This window comes from Chelonoidis abingdonii, chromosome 5, assembly GCF_003597395.2.
Source record: "Chelonoidis abingdonii isolate Lonesome George chromosome 5, CheloAbing_2.0, whole genome shotgun sequence".
In the NCBI taxonomy this organism is placed as follows: Eukaryota; Metazoa; Chordata; order Testudines; family Testudinidae; genus Chelonoidis; species Chelonoidis abingdonii.
In genome coordinates, this window is record NC_133773.1 from 7,799,181 (window position 1) to 7,821,669 (window position 22,489).

At 42.3% G+C, this 22,489-nt stretch overlaps 1 protein-coding gene across 1 annotated transcript in view; it reads right to left on the reverse strand.

Moving 5' to 3' along the window:
- The window catches only part of ADGRL3 (adhesion G protein-coupled receptor L3), an 836,368-nt gene that overhangs the window by 127,549 nt on the left and 686,330 nt on the right, over positions 1-22,489 (reverse strand). Inside the window, 4 exon segments of the mRNA XM_075066059.1 lie at positions 5,682-5,858; positions 6,548-6,756; positions 11,115-11,237; positions 12,957-13,140. Coding sequence (XP_074922160.1) covers positions 5,682-5,858; positions 6,548-6,756; positions 11,115-11,237; positions 12,957-13,140 — 693 coding nt within the window.

A 22,489-nucleotide genomic window follows, 5' to 3' on the forward strand; every position in this document is an offset into this window, starting at 1 on the left:
CTCCTGGTTCCTTGACTTCCAAAATAATTAATGATGATGATGATGATGTAATTTATGCGTAGCACAGTATAATATTTTAAAGCTTCACAAAAATTGCTGCACTTAAAGCATCTTGTTGGAATAGCGACTTGTAGAGCACAGTACACATTGCTGAGCTACTCTTACTCACACAGTTGGGTCTTCTTTAATGGATTTTCCCACGAGCATTTAACTAGTGTTTTGGTTGTATATTTTTCCCATGGTACATTTAAGATGCATCTGCTATGGTCATTATGATGCAAAGTACTTGCTTTTATGAAAATCAGCTTGCAAATTTTGAAGGATAATTTTGTAGCTGTTACACAGGTAGAATGGCTTATGTCCTTTAACCAGGTGCTTTCTTCCAGGGTATAAGAACTACTGTAGTCTTACTGCATCTAAAGGTCATAATAACTTCTTACAGATCCATGCATTTGCTTGTAATAATTTTTGTATAAAACCATCCAAAGTTATTTGTAATCTGATGGAAAGGTGTTTGATTTATTTGGAAGTCTGAAGGCATCTAAACGAGAAATGAAAATTTTAATTTTCAATGGTACATGATCTGAAAGACAGGAAATATTCTGGTTCCATAAGGTAGACTCATGCTACGTTATGTAGATGGAGAGTACAATAGTCAGATAACCAGGATGGCAAACATCATTTTTAAACCTGACAAAGATATTATGAATCAGTGGAAGAGCTCTGAGTAACAGCAGGCAATGTGAACCACAGATAGGATACTGGATTGGAACAGAAGAGACTCTATTCCTGCTCTGTCACTAATGTGCCGAGTGTCTCTGTCTCCCCTCCCAACATGACTCTGTCTTGTCTCTTTAGACTGTATGCTCTTTGAGGCCGGGCCTGTCATTTATTATATTTGTACAGCACCTAGCACAAAGGGGCCCTGATCTCTCAGTGATGCTACCATATAAATGATCATTCATAACTAGCACGTCATTATTTTATACTTCTGTGCAGAGACACCACAATATTTCCAACTCTTATGTGACATGAGTTTTCTCTGAATTACAGCATGCATTTCTGGAAATTCACACCATGACTTGTAAAAGTGCAATTGCCGTGGGGGACTGCCTGACATGCCTGTCAAAAGATATCCTGCTGGGAACGAAGTCAGCTTGTGTGATTATCCTCACTCCATGTATTATGTTCCAGAGGCCTGGAGGAGATGGCCTGGCACAGGGTTATTCCTCAGTCTTATGTATGGAAGAAAGGGCACCCAACTCAGTGCTTTTTAAATTGAGGGAGCATCTGGGGAGATTCTGCTGTTTCCAGAGTCCTAGGATCTTGGAAAGTCATGTAAACTTGGCAAGGAGCTCATTGAATTTGATGAATAAAGTCAGCTCCAGGCTCAACTAACTCTAATAGGCAGATAGCATCTTTAAAAAAAATCTTTCTTCTTAATTGAGTAGAGTCCTGTTAAGCTTGGAATTGATCCCATCAACTCCCAGTCTTAAGACATACAGATAAATCACAGCTCTAATGGTCAGCCATTGATATTTGTTTTTCCTTAAGACACCGACATATAGCTATGACTGAATAGAGAAGCAGAAGGCTATCAATCATTCACTGAATGAATCAGAGTCCCTGCCTCTCCCCCTCCACCCCCCGTATGCTGATAATTAAAGCACAGCCCATAACTCATGGAATGTCTGCAGGATTCTCCTTTGGAGGAACACACAGCATTACCATTGCACTAGGGAGGGAGCTAATTCATGGCCAGAAGTGACATTTGTCAAATCGTAGTGCTGTCGACTTTAAACTAAGAAGAGGGGCTCAGATATCTGTTCCCTGTGATATGCTGTATTCTCTATCATTAGGTAGGATATTTCAGGTAGCCAGGTGAGGATATAAGGAGACATTGATGGTATACTGAAAACTGTAAAAATTATAAGATGCTAATTCAAATCCTAAGGAGTTTCCGGGTCCTGCTTGCAGGGTAGGAGGCTCTCCAGGGGAGTATGGAATCAGAGGAGTCAGGCTGTCTAAGGCCAACCTAGAGTAAGGTAGAGTAAGTTGTCTCTTTTGTTTTTTAGAGAGCAGCCTGCATTGTCTCTCTCTGGTTTGAAGTTCTTGTGTGTTAACATTCTAAATTCTAAGAAATGAAGCAGTGTTACCTTCCAGCAAGTGCATTTTGGTTTTAATCTAACTTTTCTCTGTGTGTGCCATGAACATAACATCTGCCAAACCTAGTGTTCCTCCATAAGGACCAAGCTGAATCTCTCTGCTTCCAGGAGATCTGGGCCCTCACTCGTCCTATTACCCCAAGCGCATGTAGGGGGAAGGGGAGCCACGTCTCTCCCCAGTGTTCTGGGCCATGGTATGGGGAGTAAGCTGCATACAAGGGTACTCGCAGCAGCGTGTGCGCTGTCCATCAACATTCTACTGCCCCGAGGCAATGCTTCTCCGGACCACTCCCTTCCTGGAGGCTGTGCCTGAAAGGCACAGGGTAGCCAGACAGAATCTGGTTTCCCTTTTGATTCACATGATGTGCAGGTGGAGGAGAACACCTGTTAACAACAACCCAAGTGCTATGCTGAAAACAGAGACCTTTCTTACGTGACTGGCACTTGGAACCCTGAAGTCCATGCTTCTTGGACAGACACAACAGCAAATCCTATGCTGTCTCCTTTACTTTAACATCTATCCTGAAGGATCATGCTCTGAAAAGTTATTCATTGCCCACAAAATTATTCTGCACCAAACGCTCCCTTGTATTTTATCCTGCATCCTATTTAACATACACATGAAGCCATCAGACCAATTCCCTTCCACACTGCAGCTAAACTTAGACTGTAATGATCTATGAACCAGAGAGATGTAAACAAGCTGCCCTTCTAGGTCAGAGTCAACAAAACAGAGCTGACTTTACCATGGTAGCATCAGCGTTTTGGCAATAGCCAAATAAAAAATGAACATGACTCTGCAGCCATGAAAACTGACTAGTTAACATACAAGAGAAACTAACATGATGGGAATCAGTCTAAGGGGTGCTGCCTAACGGACAGGGCACCGGACTGGAACTCAGGAGATCTGGATTCTATTCCCAACTAGGCCACTGGGTAATTTTGGGCAAATCACTTGCATTCTCTGTGCCTCAGTTTCCCTGTCTGCAACATGTGGATAATGTTACAGACCTCCTTGGTAAAGCAGTTTGAGATTTATTGAAGAAAATCTCTACATAAGAGCTAGGTTATATTATCTAAGGCTCCATTATACTTATATGGTTCCATTATTGGGGTATCTGAGCTCCTCAGCATGTGTAATGTATATACCCTCGCAACACTCCTTTGAGGTAATGTTCCCCGTGTAACAGATGAGGAATGGAGAGACAGAATGTGGAAGGGATTTGCCCATGGCCACATGGGATGTCTGTGCTGAGGAAGGACCTGAACTCCTCTTTTAGTAATTCCAAACAATTCCAGACAGTCTACATAAAACTAAACTTGATCAGCAGAACTGTGTTCATCTGTAAACATTTGTACTGAATAGTCTCATTCTTCAAGCTAAAAACAGACCTTCGATTTGTCTTTAGCTGGTCAGTCCCAGGCAGTCACTGAAGTAATGTAAAGCCAAATTCTGCTCTTCATTGCATAGCAGCAAGTCCCATGGAAGCCAATGGGAACTTTATCCATGTAACTGGCAGCACTCTCTCGCCCTTTATCCTCAACCTATCCAGCTCTGCCCAGTTGCACCCTGTCGCAACAAGTGTGCTACATGACTGTTAAAAGACCTGCCGGTTCCTTGTTTCAATTTTGCATGGCTTCTGTCATTCAGAAGACAGCCTTAATGCATATTTGAATGCAATGCTTTTAAATTCTCTTTAGAAAAATCATAAAAACAAAAGCAGACAAAGGAACAATGTTGGACAAATATTCAGAAGTTCCTTGGATACATTTGCGGTTACATCTCTGTAGTTATGGCAGCAGCTCTGAACTGTCCTGAGTTATCTCACTCTCTTCGTAGAGTTTGTAAGGAAGATGCTGTTTGCAAAACAGAGCCCTAGCCCTGCAATTGGACCTGTGTGGACAGAACCCGGCATCCAGGCAGAGCTCCGCTGAAGCCAAGGGGACTCCCTATACATCTAATTGCAGAAACAGGGCCTAATATGCTCAATACACAATAGCATTGCAATGATTAGTTAATATAAAAGATACCACCACTGAAAAAAAAAATAAAGAACATCATCCAATATAATTGTTTGATGTGACAAACTCCTTCAGACCCAATACAATGTCAATGCCGTCATTATGATTCATACATTACATTGGCAATATACCGGATCCATTAGTCACTTGGACAGTATTCAGTACCAGAGGCACCAGTGCCATTCGATCGTAACATTATCACTATGGGCTGGTGGCTCAATAAAACTGTTGTGAAAAGTAGCTACTGCACATGCACTGTAGCGGGCTTGAAAATGAAGCTGAATTGTTTAATACAGGCTACTAAATGCATCATTGTCCTGCCTGTAGCTTGCAGAATGTATGCGTTTTAAAAAAAATATGAGCAAATGTTTAGTCACAAGAAGCAAAACAAAGACAAAAACTGATTTTCCTCTAAAACGATCTTTGAGCCTTGATTCACTTATCCATATATAGAGACTAAAATGAGGTATTCCCTTGTAAAGAACAGTAATCGAAACTGGGCTAATAACTTGTTTTACAAGCTCAGCTACAATGTTAGAAATAGCACACCTTGTCCTTCTCTCCAGAGTATCCATCTCCAGTACAGATGGGCAAACCTGTTCAGATAATGTAAGAACCAACTCAACCTTTCGCCTGTGCGTGCATCAACCCTAAGCGGACGTCTCCACCTTACAAGCCATGAGCACACTGAGGAGCAGTTCCTGACACAGGTAGTTCTATCATTATCAACGGGACGATTCACATGAGTAAAAGCCCTACTGGCGTGAGTAAGGGTTACGCCATCCGTCTCAAAGCAAGTGACTCCACTGAAGTCAATGAGGCTAACCGTGGACCACCTGGCCAAAACGGGAGTGTGCCATGTGGCAAGGAGGGTGAAAAGAACTTCCCCTTCCCTGCGCAGCCTGAAACAGAGACAGGCAGAATTCCAAGCAGTGACTTACAGGAGCATGCAGGCTGCCACCGGGTGAGGGAGAGAGGCATAGTTCTGCCCCCGTGCACTGGCCAGAGGTGCTAACTGGCTGCATAGGAGGCAGTAAGCCACACACCCCAAAGAGCTCAGTCAGCATCACAGAGATCTTTAGGATGCAAGAAGACCCAGCAAGGCAGATCCCTCCTGCTACTCCCCACCAGCCACACTGCCAAGCTGGGTCTCCAGGGCACAGTCAGACCCCACATGAGCAAAGACTGCAGCCACGAGCTCTCTGTCTTCATGGGTTTGGGTGCAGCACCCACAGCCAGCATTTTGAAGCTCACTGCTCCCTGTTCTTCATCTCATTTGGCAGCTGGTCATACTATGGGACAGCCACAGCCCTGGGATACTTGTGCTCAGCTCCCACTGAAGTTAACAGGAGAGACATACAAACAAGCTGGGCAGAGTTACAGGTTCTATGATTGGAATTGCCTTCAGACAGCAACCTCACCAAATGTTTATGTCTTCCCAGCAACAAAGCAATATTGTACTAATCATGCAGCCCCGGGATTTGTAGTGCCTACCTTGACTTCCACGTGTGCCATCAAGACTGCAAAGTTGGTGAGATGATTACAGGAACATGTGGTGTGTGTCTTGTTTGTGGTCAGGAGCCGACACCCTTGTTTCGACCAATACCCTGTCATCGTGTGTTTTGAATAGTTCCAGAATGAACAGTTAGGGTTGAAAATTTCTTCTGACTGCTGCAGAAAGCAAGGAATAAATGCCATAAAAATTCTAATGGCTTCTGAGATTTCTAAATGCACTCTCTTTTCCCAGAGTTTGTAACTCTTACCCTTTAATTTCATATAAACAATCAGCAACAGTTTATATGTCAAGTATTGTACATGCCAGAGAAAGTTAGATTGTTGCTGCTCTCTTTGTTACTGCCAAATTAGTTCTTTGTTCTTGATTAATTTCAACCACAGACTAAATTCAACTCTTCAGAACCAGATTGCTTCATTTGCATTGCAGAGCAGAGAAATTAATTGCTTTAAGCAATCAACTTTTGCAATTACATTACTTGGCTAATGGAGGGCTAACTGTCCTCTTTCACTGAAATCCTGTTCCCTCTAATATCCCCTGCCACCATGATAAAATAATATTTTGGACCATTTTAATATATTGTTAGCTTTTAATTATGGAGTGACATGAGTTAGCAACTGAATGATGGGGGCTTCCACACAACAGAGACCCTGATTAGTACAATGTAAAAGACACATTATCTATAAAACATTAGGCACAAAGTAACAAACACTTAAGTCAAAATTTAATCCAAGGCTACTGAGTGCTTCAGGTGGCCAAACTTCAGAACTTTTGCTGTATTAGCTTTAGAAATAAAATTAAAATCTCTTTAAATGTGTGGTTTCCTGATGCCCCCACGCTGCCGTACCTTGATGTGCTTGACTGTAAACACCACAGGATCAGCTAGATAAACCTTATTGCTGAACTCTCTGTTTATTGCTGCTGTAATGACGGGGGAGTTGACTATGACGGAGTGATTGGTTGACATGGCCTCTGTTCCCAACTTCATGCTGGCGTTCTCCGTGGAGAGATAGTGGCCCAGGTTGTTATACAGCACAAAAGCCACCCTGATTTCACCTGCAAGGTGCAGAGAGGAGTTAGAGATCAGACCTGTCCAGCCCAGAAGTTGTGTTAGAGGTAACAACTGTCCCTTCCAAGCAAAGCGTTCTGTTAGCTATGACTTCCTCCATTTTGTCTACTCTGCTGAAACAAAGAGCTGTGTGCACTTTGGGAACAGTCCAGCCTGTGTTGCTGAAGGGATAATGTATCACTGGCTCACTCTGTGAATGCAACAAAAAGTCAGGGGTTGAAAGCACTGAGGCCTGGTGCAGAAAACTCAACTCCCACTGTGACTGCAAATACCAGAACTCTATGTGGCCCATCAAGTTGTCCAAGGGAGGGGAGAGCTGTGTATCTGATACTTCTCTCTGTGAGCAAGTGGGCAGGAAGAAGATGAAGGGAGATGGGGAACTGGGAGGGACTCCAGCTTGTGGCATATGTGGGAATAACCTGCTCCATGGAAAAGAGGTGAAGTAGCTTACTCCTCATAGCAAGAAGGAGCAGAGAGGAGTTGGGTGTCTACAAATGACCCTTTGTTGTCTGCTCTGCCCCTTGGGCAGTGCCACTCTCATCCTTGGGGCACACTGTAAAGGGACAACCTAAGCCACAGGGAGCAACTTGTTGAACAACCTAACCCTATTTCCATTCCAGACTGTGGGGGGAGAGAGAGGGGGGGCAGGAGTGGGTCAGAAATTACCCATGAACAATCAGCAACAAAAAAGAAAAAAAAGAAAAGAAAAAAAGTGTGAAATGTTAGTTATAACGAGATATATTTTTCAACCAGGTTTTCTCCCTTTCCATTTAATTCCATTGCTAGAGATGTTGCATAAAACCCACACTACCAGCAAACTGGTCCCTAACTGAAGCAATTTGCTTTATTACTTTTTTTTGTCCATCATTGCAAAGATCTTAAAACAAGGAAGGCAGTGAGTTAGTTTTCCTTTATAATTATTAGTATTATTTTTTTTAAAAAGTCTTTCCACTCCTGGATTGGGCAGCTATGATGGTACATTTCCCAGCTTGTGTGATTTCAAGGCACACTATCACAATGGCCTAATAATGTGAGGACGGCAATTGCCATGGGGAACAAAGTCTGATTGAAGACTTGAGGGAAAATTCCCCAGTGGGACAATACTCCCCAGCACTTATACAGCATTTTTCACCAGTAGATCTCAAAGCACTTCACAAAGCAGGTCAGTGTCATTATTCACATTTTAAAGGTCAGGAAGAGCCAAGAGTAAAATCCAAGTGCCCTATGCCCCTGTCCAGTGATCTGTCCACTCGGCCATGCAGTAACGACAATGAGGTCAATGTATTTGCACCTGATTGTGCCAGAGGAGAAGGTAGATAGCCTTGAAATAACAATACAATATGGGGATCTTGTTTGAAGATTATTTATTGTAACTAAAATAAACTTTACAAAAATTGAAATGCCCTTTCTATATTAATTGTCTAGTGATTTTTCCAATGTCCTGTGTTCTGGGGAGACTTCAGGGTGAACAGAAGTGCCTAAATATGAGAGACTGGTATTACTGCTTCCAAATATATTTCATAGCTTTAGGCCAGACCCTCAGCTGGGGTAAACTGAGGCAGTTCCACTGACAACAACAGAACTATATCGACTGACACCAGATAAGGATCTAGTCTTTTGGTGAATCCCTTTGTTACCACTTCCAAAGTGGAGCTAATAACGTCAGACAAAATTCGGATATATCTGCCACATCGGGTAAACCAGCTAGTGGTATCAACGACCCTTCTCAACAGTGATCACTGTCTTCACAACAGCAAAGCACAGTGTTACTTTGCCTTTTGGGGGCTACTCCTGTTTGCCAGGGGAAAAAGAATGCCAAGTAGTTTAAAGAGAAATTCTGATCTACTGAAAGAATATAAAATGTTATCACAGTCCTAGGCTGTAACATCTGAGTGCAGCTGAGTCCAAGTCTATTCTGGTCACCAGGCTTAGCAGCATGTAATGCGGATTTCTCTTCTGTCTTCTAAAGCTTTTATAAAGAGTTTCTCTTTCCCTACAGATTTCTAAAGTCCAACCACACATGGTGAAATACTAGCCCCACTGAAGTCCATTGAAGTTCGGCCATTGACTTCAATAAGCCCAGGATTTCACCCAGTTAAATACTCTCTTTTAATCCTACAATTTCGGGGATAAACCTAGATGTCACTGAAGTGGAAAACTCCCATTGATCTCTGCAAGACCAAGGCTCAGAGTCTTCAATATTCTTAATAGTTTAACCTCGGTTCCCTAGCTTTATATTATCCCATTGCATTATATTTTGCCTATTTTCCAATGATCAAAGTACTGTCGCATTTACAAGCACACATGCAGGCTAATGTTTAAAAGCAACCCCCACAGAATACACACTCATTACAGAACAATAAAATAAATGAGCAGAGTTTTTACTTTAATGGCTCTCATCAACAGAAATTTGTCAAGCCCTATAGTACAAACAGAGCCTGGCACTTCATGGCTTGGGCTACAGTGGATCTACACAGATAGATACACAAATATTTCTGCTCAAATAACTGAACTAGAAATGAACAACTTCGCAACTTAAAGACCGCTCCCATCTAACATCATCTTTAATTTATAGCATATCAAGAGGCTCATAAGCTTTACAGATAGAGACACTGAGGATTTCAATTCATAACTTTTAATCATTCCTTTTTGGTGTGTTGGCTTTTTGTGTTGTTATCATTTGCTGAGCTTCCCTCACCCCTCGCCATCTTTCAAATGTTCGTACAGTGCAGTACTTCAAAACTGTTTTTCAAATAAATCTTTTATCCTATGTAAGTTTCTCACCATAGGCAACAGATGCTAACTAACCACTGAGGCTCAGCATCATTCCCCATTGACCCACTTGCAGCGTGATTTACGAAATCAGTGCACATTTACAGAGCCTTGACACTTGCAAAGACTGACAGTCACTCGGCAGTAAAAGAGATTTCCAATCAGCTGATTTAGTATGCAGTCAAGGACATGGGGCAGTTAATTAATATTAAACATGTCTGGTGCACCACAGGTTTTATAGATGCTCAAAAGTAAAAAAGAAATACATAACATTGACTATTTCAGAAGCTCCAGTCAAAGTAATGGAAAAGATCTGTAAAGTATTAGGACATCACAGAGTTGGGAAGAAAATGTAGTTACTATTTTAACATTAATCCATATGCACTAAAGCAAGATTTACAAGGCACCTTATGAAAGAACTCCAAATGACTGATTATCAATATACCCACATAAGTGCAGGGCTACTAGATTGGCGTGATCAGTTTTGTGCATGAGGCGCCCCTGTTTCTGCTGCAGGACAGGATTTGCTGGCATTGCTTCTAAGCAGGGGAAACAAATCTGAGGGCTGCAGAATGAATCACTAGATCTCTGCACGCAATTCAAACACCTAGATGTAGCAGGATCTGGTAAGGCCTGGCTGGCCACTAAGGGTACGTCTGTATGGCAAGTAGCAACCCACAGCAGCGACTCTCAGAGCCTGGCTCTACAGACTCAAGTGCTACGGTGCTAAAAATAGCCATGTCGCTGTTCCAGCTCAGGGTCTGAAGGCTAGGACAAGGGGTGGGCTTAACGCCCAAGCTCTTGCCTTAGTGCCAACACAGTAATTTTTAGTGCCATTTAGTATGAGCCTCACAAGTCAGAGTTTGTAGACCGGGCTCTGAGACTTGCTGCTGCTTCCTGTGTGCATGTACCTTGAGAAAAAGTGGATCCGGCTTTGTAGGCTTTTTGCCTTCCTCAGATAGAGCCAGGAGAGAAGGAGATTTAAAAATGTGCATCTCAGCAAAGTAAGATAAAGTCACACTTTACATCAAGGGTATGTTCATTAAGAGTTTATATAGTTAACAAATGCTTAATAGATATCATAATAAACAGTTAATCACTTGTTATAGAATCCAACTGGTCAATAGGCTACGTATTACTGTTGCGAGTATAGTTTATTTATTTGTATTATCAGAATGCCTAAAGCCCTAGCCATGGACCAGGGACTGTACAAATGCAGAACAAAAGGCATTTGCTACAGCTCTACTTACACTGCAAGCTCTTTGGAGCAGGGATTTTCTTTTTGACCTGAGTCTGTACAGTGCCTCGCACCATGGAATCCTGGTCCATGACCAGGGCTCCTAGGTGCTACTGCAATCAATCATCATCAATAACACCTTTTACTGATATTATAACTCTCTATAACGCCTTCAACGGATGTGCTTATAACGACTACAGCTTCTAAGGCTCATGTCTGCAACATGCTTAGAACTGTCATTCATTACTTATTCTATACTTTACAGGCTACTTTTAAGGGTAACCCATTGGTGACCCGAATCAAAATGTGTGAAAGGCCTCAAAATTCAGCACCCACCATTTCGACCATTTTGTTTCAATGTATTTGCCGACAGCTGGATGGCGCTTCCGTGGCCCAGGTTCTGTGGAAATTTCAGGTCTTCCAAATTCCCATCGGTGCTTAGCCTGGCAACTTCCAGTTCTGTTAGCAAGAGAGAAGTGAGCTACCCAATTGTAACACAGAGGAAAAAAAATCACTATTTTAAAATAATTATATCCAGCTAAGTTATAAAACTGTTTTCCAGATAAAATGGAAACACTAGAATCCATGTACAGTGTTTCATCCTAGACTCTGCTTTAGACTTCTACTTATTTCTTCCCTGACAAAGGTTTAAACATAATTTTAAAAAAATAGCAGATAAAATGTAGTCTCTGTTGTAGACAAAGACAACGAGTTCATGTAAACAAGCACCCAAGAATATTAAAGACAATTAACATGGAAATCTGAAAGTGTTGGTAGTTTGCCACTGGCTCTTGGTACATTCTGTAGCTTTTATCGACACTCGGCATCTGCATTCAAAGAAATGAAAAGAAAGGCCGTTCTCATTTTACGTGAGCACTGCTGGAGGCCTGGCATTTTCCATCTCGCTTGTTTTTTAATTAAAAACAACTGCCAGCTAAATAAAGACAAAAACTTGAATTCAATTGAATATATTTGTATTAAGTAAGATCAAGGACCATCTCCTTGTATGCTGGTGTGCTCACTGATATAACAGATGTAGATTATGGCTGGGATTTCCAAAAGAGAGGGATTTAAGTGTCCAAGTCCCACTGAAATGCAATGGGAGTTGGGTGCCTAACTCCTTTAGTCTCTTTTGAAAAACATAGTTCATGCTCTTTAGCGCAGAGTCTGTCTCTTTGTTACATGTTTGTGCATGTAGCCCAGTGGGCCCCTGGCCTCCATGCACCAGTGAAACACAAGTAATAGAAAATCATAACACACCTAACCCACAAAATAGGGTGACTAGGAGTCAAAACCTGCAATTCTTACTCAGACCTTAGTCAGCCAAATCTAGGAACTGTCTTTTAATGTTATGCAGCCATCACAGAAGCCTAGCAAATAATGACTCATAACAATAAAGGGAGTTTTGTTTGAGAAAGACTTGAGGCTTTGGCTGTAAAGAGGGGTTCTGTACCTGCTGAAATGTAATTTCTCCAAGGCAGTGCACCGAATCAGCAACTTTCATTCTGTTTCACTATAAATCACTAGCTAAGAGTTTACTATCAATGGAGTCTGGCTATACCAGAATTCACTATCAATGGAGTCCTGCCATACCACAGTTCACAATTGGTTCCACTGCTGAATCTGTCCATCCAGCTATGGCTCTGCCACTGCTTACAACACTGACATCTTTAAATCCTACTGGCTAAAAGGGAAGCCTTATCTATAGGCCATCAATTCAGTTATACCACACACAAAACATAAAATAATTTGTTCATGGCTGGACCCCTCTGATAGGGCCAAATCGTGAGAAAGTGCTGAGTGCTTGCAACTCCTAGATTTTACCATTAGTAAAGAGCTACAGGGAAGAATTAACATTACTGAAGGGAAGGTATTGAAAGTTGCACCCGAGGGGAAGCAGACAACACCATTCAACCCTCATGCTTTATTCCATAGATGTTGGTGACAGAGGGACACTCAAACAGGAAAGGAAGAGTCACCTATTCAACACGTATGGAGAAAGAGAGGTTGAATTTAATTCAGATGAAGTGAGCTGCACTACACTGGAGCTAGAGGGTGAAATCCTGGCCCCCATTGGCGTGAATGGGACCAGGGCTTTCCCCAGGATTCCAACCCTGTTTCTATCTCTCTTCCTCTCCCTGGCCACCTTTGGTGTTTCCAATAGCTCTGGTCACTTACGGATATTGTCAGTGTTCTCCCTGACAATGTCCGACTTCAGGAGGTTATCGGCCAGCACAAAGGCACTTTCCTCCACTGTGTCCAGCAACATGGTGGCTGCACGCAGCTGGTCACTCGTGGTCAGGTCTCTCCATGCGTTCAGAGCCTGCGGCTGCAGGAGGTTATTAACTGTCTCAACCATGGCCTGCAAAGAAGAAAAACAGAGTGAGAAAGGGCTCCAGTGAGGCTGCATGAGCTGTCAAGCTATCTACAAATTCATCCTACCCGGTAAGCAGAGTACTGTCCCATCGCCTCACCCCTGCAGGCAATCTACAGTAGAGCTACCCATTATTTTTCCCTTTGGCCAGGGAATGTCAGCAAAACTGTTCTTCTCATCAATAGCTTTGAATTCAGACCAACTGAGAATTTTTTTTCTCTGAACACACACAAAGGAAACCACACATCCCTGGCAGTTACAGTGTCTACTGGATCCAGAATTAAGAGTTAGACCCAGGACAGCAAAGAGATCTGTTCCTGATAAGGTGAGAGTTAGTTGCACAGTCCACATTGCTTACCCAAAATGAAGAGTGTCTAATGCATACCAGGGCTACTGTTTCTAAAAGAACACACCATCACCACCTCTGTGCTCCTCTCTATCATAAGATTGCTAAGCAGTAGAGCCATGGTACCTATAATTCTCTGGTGTGTCTAAATCCACAGGCACAGCAGGTGCAGTTAAGAGATTTACATAGGGCATCACATTTCAAATCTCTCCAGTCAGTAAACAATCTTCACTGTACTAACAACTTATATCCTTCCTGCCGTGTGCATTGTGCCCTAGGTTGCAAAGTAAAACAGAGCACTCCCATTGTGAACTCCCAAGGATTAATCTGGATGCACGTTAGGCTGAAAACTAAATTGAGCAATTCTTGTGGTTCGTAAATTACAGTCCTCAGACCCTATCGACTGTGAAGATTTCACTTGACTAAAAAGAGCAGCCCAGTTGCTAACCACGGCTAGCCCTAGGTGTGTTTAGTTAGCATGTTTTTAAATGGGAACCAGCAGCGCACTGGTTAGCAAAATTTACTGCTTGTGAGGAGGAAAAAAAAACAGCTAATGTTTTCTTCTGCTGGTTAGTGTTTTCATGGTTACGAGTTACTAGCTGCTAAAAAATCCTGCCTCATAATGAAACACCTCCACCGTCAATTAGCACCAGCCTCAGCAACTAATTTGCCTTTTCAGATAAAGTTGCCTTTCTTGATGTTTTTCCATGTGCTGAAAGCCCTGGCATCAAACCCACATCTACTGCTATTCTGTGCTGCAAGGACAACCCTGTGTGACTTTGGCAATTTGCAGCCCCAAGGAGCTCACTACTCAGAGGTCTTTGCTGGGTCTCCCCCCAACCCCACCTAGGTTTACCACATAACTATCAAAGAGATATAGCACAGGCTTTTTTCTAGGAAGTGATCTAGAGGCCTGTTACTAAAATGATGTGACCAGAAGGATGTGGCATTAGAGGCCGTATTAACCACTGCCCTGCCCCTTCTGCTGTCACGTCCAACTGTGCAAAGGTAGGATAAAATACTACCTGATCAAATGATATCCTTTCTCATCCATTTTGCACTGGAGCAAAAAAATAGACAATGCAAGGCTATGAATTGCTCCAGATATGATTATCTTGCAGTAAAGCCCAGGGAAAAGCAAAGGTCTCAAGATTATTATTTATTTATCATATTATGGCCCAGGACTCCACAGTGCTGGGAGCCTTATAAACAGAACAAAAAGACAGTCCCTGCCCCAAGGAGCTAACAATATAAGTGTAAGACAAGAGACAACAGACAGATACACAGAGAAAGGAGAGTACAAGGAAACAATGAGACACTACTGTCAGTATCATAGGCTGTGCTCTCAACACACCAGCTACCTAACTATTGTCAAATTTGTTGTAGTGTTCATGGCGAAAGAGTTTTAAGGAGGGTTTTGAAGGAGGATACATCCTAATGACACTTTTAATGAGATAATGCATTTATATTAATAACCACTTTGGGTCCATAGTGCATTCTGGTGTCACCAGTCACTTTCATCAGCAGAGGATTGGCTGACTCTTCAGAATTTTCTTTCACAGAACCCCATTATTCTGCACTGCCACTTAGAAAGTATATCACAGAAATCCATATTTCTCCTTTCCGCTTGAGATTAATGGCTTGATTTTCAAAAATGCTGAGCACCCAGGACCTCCTCTTATAGTTGACTGAAGCTTTTGAACATCAGCCTAGAAACATTCAAGAGACATTGTCCTACACCCCACTTACAAACGATGGTGAACCTCTTGTCACGTTAAAGTCTATGGCAAAATTTTAGATTATTTTAATGGAGTTAGAATTATACCCATGCTATCCAGACATGTTGATTTTCCAACAGCAAAATCTATTTCTTGGTGTCAAGCATTTACATTCCAGGCCCTGAACCCAGTTTTACAGTATGGGTAGAAGTTGCAGAAGTTCAGCATTACACGGATACAGACAATGCAGAGATGTTCTTTGACTCTCTCAAAGCAGTCTACAGAAAATCTACATCTGGCGCAACGCTCCTGCAGTTGGCAGACGGCATAGCCCTCATTAAAGACAGGGAGGGAATTATAGAGAAGGGCTGAACGCTTAAATAGTCTACTCGTTAGGCCATCCAGGGTCGATCGGCGTGATGTTGATCAGTTACCTGAGAAACCCATCAAAGCGGAACTTAACCTCCCTCCATAAGTTGAAGAAGTCATGAAAGCCATCAAAAAATTGAACTCTGGCAGAGTGTCCAGAAAGGATGGTATTCCAGCAGAACTGTATAAAGCAGCAGGCCTCAAGGCCATCGAGGTGTTTCATGACATCTTGAGTAGCATTTGAGAGGAAGAAGAAATGCCATAAGACTTTAAATATGTTATTATTGTATCACTGCTCAAAAACAAAGGCAGCAAAGCTGACTGAGCAAATTACAGAGGCATTGCTCTCCTCTCTACAGCAGGGAAAATATTAGCTCATATTCTACTGAAAAGACTCACTGCAAACATATGAAGAGAATCTGCCAGAAGCACAGTGTGGTTTCAGATCAGGTTGTAGTACTACGGATATGATTCTTGTAAGGCAGGCTAGGAAAAATGTTTAGAGCAGAACAGGGACCTTATGCACTTTTCATCAAATTAACCAAAGCTTTTGATATGGTCAACAGAGAGGGTCTATGGGTTATTCGACATAAACTGGCCTGCCTAAGAAGGTTCATACAAATCATCCATCTGCTCCATGACCCCATACCAATGCAAGTGCTCTCCAATGGTGACTCTTCTGACACATTCAAAATCTCGAATGGAGTGAAGCAAGGCTGCATATTTGCTCCAGTGCTGTTCAATTTATTCTTTGCCTATGTGCTCAGCCATGCCACAAGTGACTTGGATCAGGGGATATACATCCACTCCCAATTCGATGGTTTCCTCTTGGATCTTCAAAGACTCAGTGCTAAGACCAAGACACTGGGGAGACTTCTCTTCAAGGCACTTTTTGCAGATGACTGCGCCTTGATGGCCCATAGACATGAAGAACTTCAGGTCATCGTCAACAGGTTTTCTGAAGCATCCCAGCTCTTTGCCCTCACCCTCAGTGTTGGAAAGACAGAGGTCTTGTTCCAACCAGCACCTCATTCCAATGCCCCAGTGCCAGCCTGTCAGGGTTCCTTCCCCACTCTGAACTTTAGGGTACAGATGTGGGGACCCGCATGAAAGACCTCCTAAGTTTATTTATCAGCTTAGGTTAACAGTAAGCTGCCACCACCAAGCGTGTTCCAAATCTTAGGGGAGAGCCACTTGGAACTCTACCTTCCCCCAGATATTTTCCAAGTCCCTAACTCCCCCTTTCCTGGGCAGATTTGAGACTAATTCCTCCTCCCCAAGTCCTTACATCCCTTTTCCTGGGTAGGCTTGAGAGAATACCCTCACCAATTAGTCCTGGTGAACACAGATCCAAAATGCTTAGATCTTAAAACAATGAAAAATCAATCAGGTTCTTAAAAGAAGGATTTTATTAAAAGAAAAGGTAAATTTTATCTCTGTAAAATCAGGATGGAAATAACTTTACAGGGTAATCAGATTCAAAGAGCCCAGAGGAACCCCTCCTGCCTTAGTTTCAAAATTACAGCAAAACAGGGATAAACCTCCCTCTAACAAAGGAACATTACAAGTTGAGAAAACAAAGATAAACTAACACGCCTTTCCTGGCTGCTACTTACAAGTTTGAAATATGAGAGACTTGTGCAGAAAGAGTTGGAGAACATGGATTGATGTCTGGTCCCTCATAGTCCTAAGAGCGAACACCACCAAAACAAAGAGCACAAACAAAAGACTTCCCCCGCCCCAAGATTTGAAAGTATCTTGTCCCCTTATCGGTCCTTTGGGTCAGGTGTTAGCCAGGTTACCTGAGCTTCTTAACCCCTTACAGATAAAAGGATTTTGGTGTCTCTGGCCAGGAGGGATTTTATAGTATTGTCTACAGGAGGGTTCTTACCCTTCCCTTTCACAGCCGTTTTCATCCAAGGCACAAATCTGAAAAACGTGGATAATTTCAAATATATAGGCAGTGTCATCTTGTGCAATGGTTCTCTTGATAAGGAAATTGCCTCCAGAATTTGTAAAGCCAGCCAGGCTCTTGGCCATCTCCCAACAAAAGTCCTTAACCAACACAACATTGGTCTCACCACCAAATTAAAGATCTCCAGTGCAGTGGAGATCTTCCTAGACGGCACATTAAACAGCCTAAAAAAATTCACGTGTTCCCTCTGCTTAATAATGAGCATTCGCTGGCAGGACAGAGTGACCAATATTAAAGTCCTTGAGAGAGAAAGCAAACACAACCAGCATTGAGGCAATGCTGATGGTCTCTGACAATATCAGAACATAACAGATTTGAGAAGGATCGACGTAATCATCTCCAGGCTGCATGTGAATGGCGCCACAATGCTGCATCATCCAACATCATAGATATGGATGTCCCACGCCCAGTGTGGCCAACTTTGTGCATCAGGGTTTGGACTTCAGAGTCATACGCGTAGCCATAGATGAGAACTGAGACAATAACAACGTCATCGTCAGCAATGGACTACCACCACCAACAGTCTGGAGTTCACGAATGAGAAATTTAGCTGCTAGACTTTTAAACTATTTTTTAAAATAAAATAATACGAAGAATAATACTAATAATAAAAACCTTGGAAGTTTGGCAACTGCATCTAAAGTGACATGATAAATTTATCAGTCAAAAAGATTCATTAAACTACACAGAGATAGGTAATTTTTTTCAGTATTTTTAAATCTTAAAGCCCAATCTGAATAATGTTTCATACATTTTGGTAGCTTACATCAGTAGCTTTGTCTTTCGAAAGAACAAAGAGAAGTCTTATTATTTTTGAGTGATCAAAGACATGCCCATTTTGCTTTGCATGTCTATGCAACGTGGCTGTGTTTTTCTTGCAAAGATCCTATATTCAAGGAAAGTAATTAGGCATTCCAGTCAGAAAATGATGATTCCCCACACCCACCCTCAACATTATTATGCAGAACACAATTTGCATTACTTTTATCTAGCTCGCTACTAATGGGCCCTTTAAATCTTTGCTAAAACATGTTGGATTTTATTTTTTAAAATAGTTGAATGGTAGAAAGGATTAGTCTGAACTGCAGCCCTAGCTCCTGGGTTTGGGTGAGACAGTAATGCATATCTGACTAAACTTCAAACATGCTGCAGGACTTGCATTAGTGGTAGTGCAACATCTGCTACAAACGTTCTGCTCTTAAAAAAACTCTTTTTTTCCTCATTTGTATTTGAATTTTTGTGTGCGGGCACATCTGTGAAAGACAGAACATTACCTGGATATTACACAAACTCTCTTGCGGACTCAGCAGTCAAATCGGATAGCTACACTGAAGCCAGCGTATGTATATCACCGATGAATTAGGATCAACAGAGAGATTCCCACAGACCTCAATGGGCTTTGAATCAGATTTGAACATACTCAGTAAAACTTCCTGCACAAGAGTTACACTAGGGTTGAATTTGGCCCATTGTTTTTCCCAAAGAAGCACTCCCTCACCCAGCCTAGTGAATTAACCTAACCTTCCTAGCACTACATTTTTGAGCAAAGCACTTCATTATGGCATAGCATTGCAGGCAAGGCCATGGAGATTAAGCATTAATGAAATGTTTGGGTTTGGAACAAGGGCCGAGGTAGGTGTTTAAATGAAACCAAACAGCTGTTAAAGGAACAGCTTCTCCTGAGCTAGAGCTTGCAGGCAGAGGACAATGGAAAAAATATGGGTAAACAGAACAATTGACAGTGCTAGTCTAAGCACCGATCCATCGGCTGGGCTTTTAGCTTAACAGCAGAAGTTTGGCCCATATATGGATTATATAGATTTGATTCCTGCCCCGTCTGTCTTGCCCCCTGGTCAGTCAGTGTATGTCTACATGGCACTTGAGTCTCCAGACCCCAAACAGACAGACTCGCTTTAGCTCTGCTCAAGCTAGCATGCTAAAATGGCTAGTGTCTGTTTGTCAGAGGGTGGAGACAGATAGCAGGAAAGAGATCACTTGATCATTAGCTGTTAGGTTCACTCTCTCTGGGGCACCTGGCATTGGCTACAGTCGGTAGACAGGATACCGGGCTAGATGGACCTTTGGTCTGACCCAGTAAAGCCATTATTATGTTCTTATATGTGGATCCTGTGGCATAAGTGGCAGCTCCAGATAGCCACCTGAGCAGGTACCCAGTGGGTCAGGCAGGATGGTACTCAAGTGGCTAGCCTGGATTGCCATCCACATGGCAACAACCACATGGTTATTTTAGTGCAGAGCTAGGATGAGTTTAGTTACCTGGTCAGGAAGGCACGCTCCCAGCAGCGGTGTAGACAAACCTGAGGGGCAGGGAAAATTGCAGAAGCAGAATGTTCCTCCAAACACAGTGAGTGCCTTACAACTAATCTTCACAATGGTATGGGAGGAAGGGGAGCATTGCCAAGCTCCAGACCCAGACATTCAACTTCTAGCCCTCCTCAGCCAGAAGGCTGAGAGCCGCAACACAGGGACTGAAACATGAGAAATGGGTGCAAGGTGGGTGTGTTTGTGGAGGGGGGGAAGGGGCTGAGTATCCCAAGAGACATTGATGATCCGGATAGAGTCTGGGATTTTCAAAGATGCCTAAGAGAGGGTGGCACCCAACTCCCATTAAAAGGCTGTGGGTTCCTAACTCCCCTAGGCTCCTTTAAATGAATAAACAAACCAAAACTCCCACTGGTCCCTACTATTATTCTGTGAGTTAAACATTTTCCATTTAAATTTCCCTCCCACATCTTCTTTTAAGCACTAGTCTATACAGCTCATCTGATAAGAACTGTATAAAAATTAGCAGGATTGGCCAAATACCTTTTCTAAGTCTTCAAACAAAACAGAACCTGGGCAGGTGAGTGTCTCATCCAGTTCTTCCCACAGCTACAATCAACCTGCCCCACAATCTTTGCATGCCCACAACACTGCATTGAGTAAACCCGAGGTTCCTGGGGTATATATAAATAACTAATATACCAGGAGTGTAAACACAGAGAGAGGAGAGCTATGATAGTGGGAACTGTCTTTGGTGCAAATCTTTTTATGTCAGGCCAAGTGCAACAAATATAGTTCCTGCTCCTGCTCCCATAGAAGTTAACTTTAGTAGTGTTGGGTCAAGTTTATAGACGTGTGGTTGGGATTTTGGAAAATGTCCATGACAGACAGGTGCACAACTGCCACTGAAAGTTGCTGCGGCCCAGGCGTCTTTGCAAATATCAGTAACCTTGCAGTCACCCCTCACAGTGACTGATGCAGAGACCTAGAAGATTGTCTAGTTTCCTTGTGCTTCCCACTCTGTATCCAACTCTTGTCTCTTTTCTTATGCTGAGATTGTAAACTGCTTGGGCAGGAACCATCTCTTTGTTCTGAATTTGTACAGCACCTAACACAGTGGGAGTCCTTGTCTGGGACTCCTAGGCACTGCTGGAATACATACAGTAACAACAACAACAAATGATAAAGGAGAAATCTTTCCCAAACAAGGGCAAACTCAACGTTCCCTGGCTTTGTCTTGGGACTACAATCAATCAATCAATCCATCCATCCAAACATAATTCTTCCTTTTCATAAATTACAAATTGATATTAAAATACATTATTGTCAATAGACAACCAATTAGGAGCTTTACAGTAATTATACATTACAAAAAGATTGGTTTTACATATCCTGTTGATTTCCTTTGTGACAGTTGCTAAGTTCTGTAAAATTGCATTTTGTTTGTATGTTTATTTTTATCTTCTCGCCTTTTAGAAATGTCTAGTGAGAGTTTCTGGCTAAGTGACAGTCATTCCATTTTAAATCAAGGAGTCTGCATATATATTGGTGCCACATAAGTCTTACTATCACTCCACCAAAGCTTTAAACTTTGCATTTTGAAAACAAATGTCTTTTCTACACTCAAAATCCCTGCCTTTAACTGGGAGTTGACATTGGAAAACACTAATTGCTGTAAAATCCATTCACCCCGGTCCTGTTACAGCGCAGTCTGGGAGCAGACTGTGTGCCTCACAGTACCACCACATTTCAACCTTGACCTCAGAAAACTGGTGACTTTCTTACAGTTCTCAGCTCTTTAAACATCTACTTTAGCCTCTTGAGAGCAGGCCATCAGCTGAAAAACTGAAAAAACCCAACACAACTATTAAGGGATGCATCCTTCCTATCTTCTCATCTGTGAATGATAAAACCTTGGTCCAAACCAAAGTGGTGAGTGTCAGAGGGCTCTACAGGAAACAGGTCTGAATTCCTCTTTTGATTCTTCCAATTGTACAGGACATTTCAAACTGGCCTCTCTTGCAAAAGAGCATACGTTTAAGGCAGACCTGAAAACATCATGCAGATAGCTTCCTATTGTATACACTCACCAACAATTGTGTTGCAGTCCTAACTTCCTGGGAGTTTTGCATGAGTGTGGACAGTGGAACTGGGGCTTTAATATACTGCTCTTGTTACGATCCTGCTGGTTAGAAAATATATAAACACAGAACTTTGACTTTTCTAATGCTCTTTCATATTATTAGCAATTACATTCCTCGGCTGAACACGGATTACATCACTCAACTCACATTACAGTATTAACCAATCAGGAACTAGCAGCAGTACAGGACACAGTGGGAGCAACAAGGCAAACACAACCTAGGATAGCTTCAACAGGTCCTGACACCTCTACAATGCAAGATGATTCCACCAGTCCCCCAGTGTAACGGCCATCTCCAAATCCCACACAAGCCAATGGAAAGATTCCCACATATTGTTTAATTAAATTTTTTTTCTGGATTTTGTTAAGTTATTCTAGAGGTCCAAGTACCTTCCCCCAGGGACAAATCCCAAGAATATTTCCCAGTTTGTGCTGAGTCATTATTTAGATAAACATGTTGAGTGTCTTAAACAGCAGCACGATCAGTCACCCACTCAGGCCTG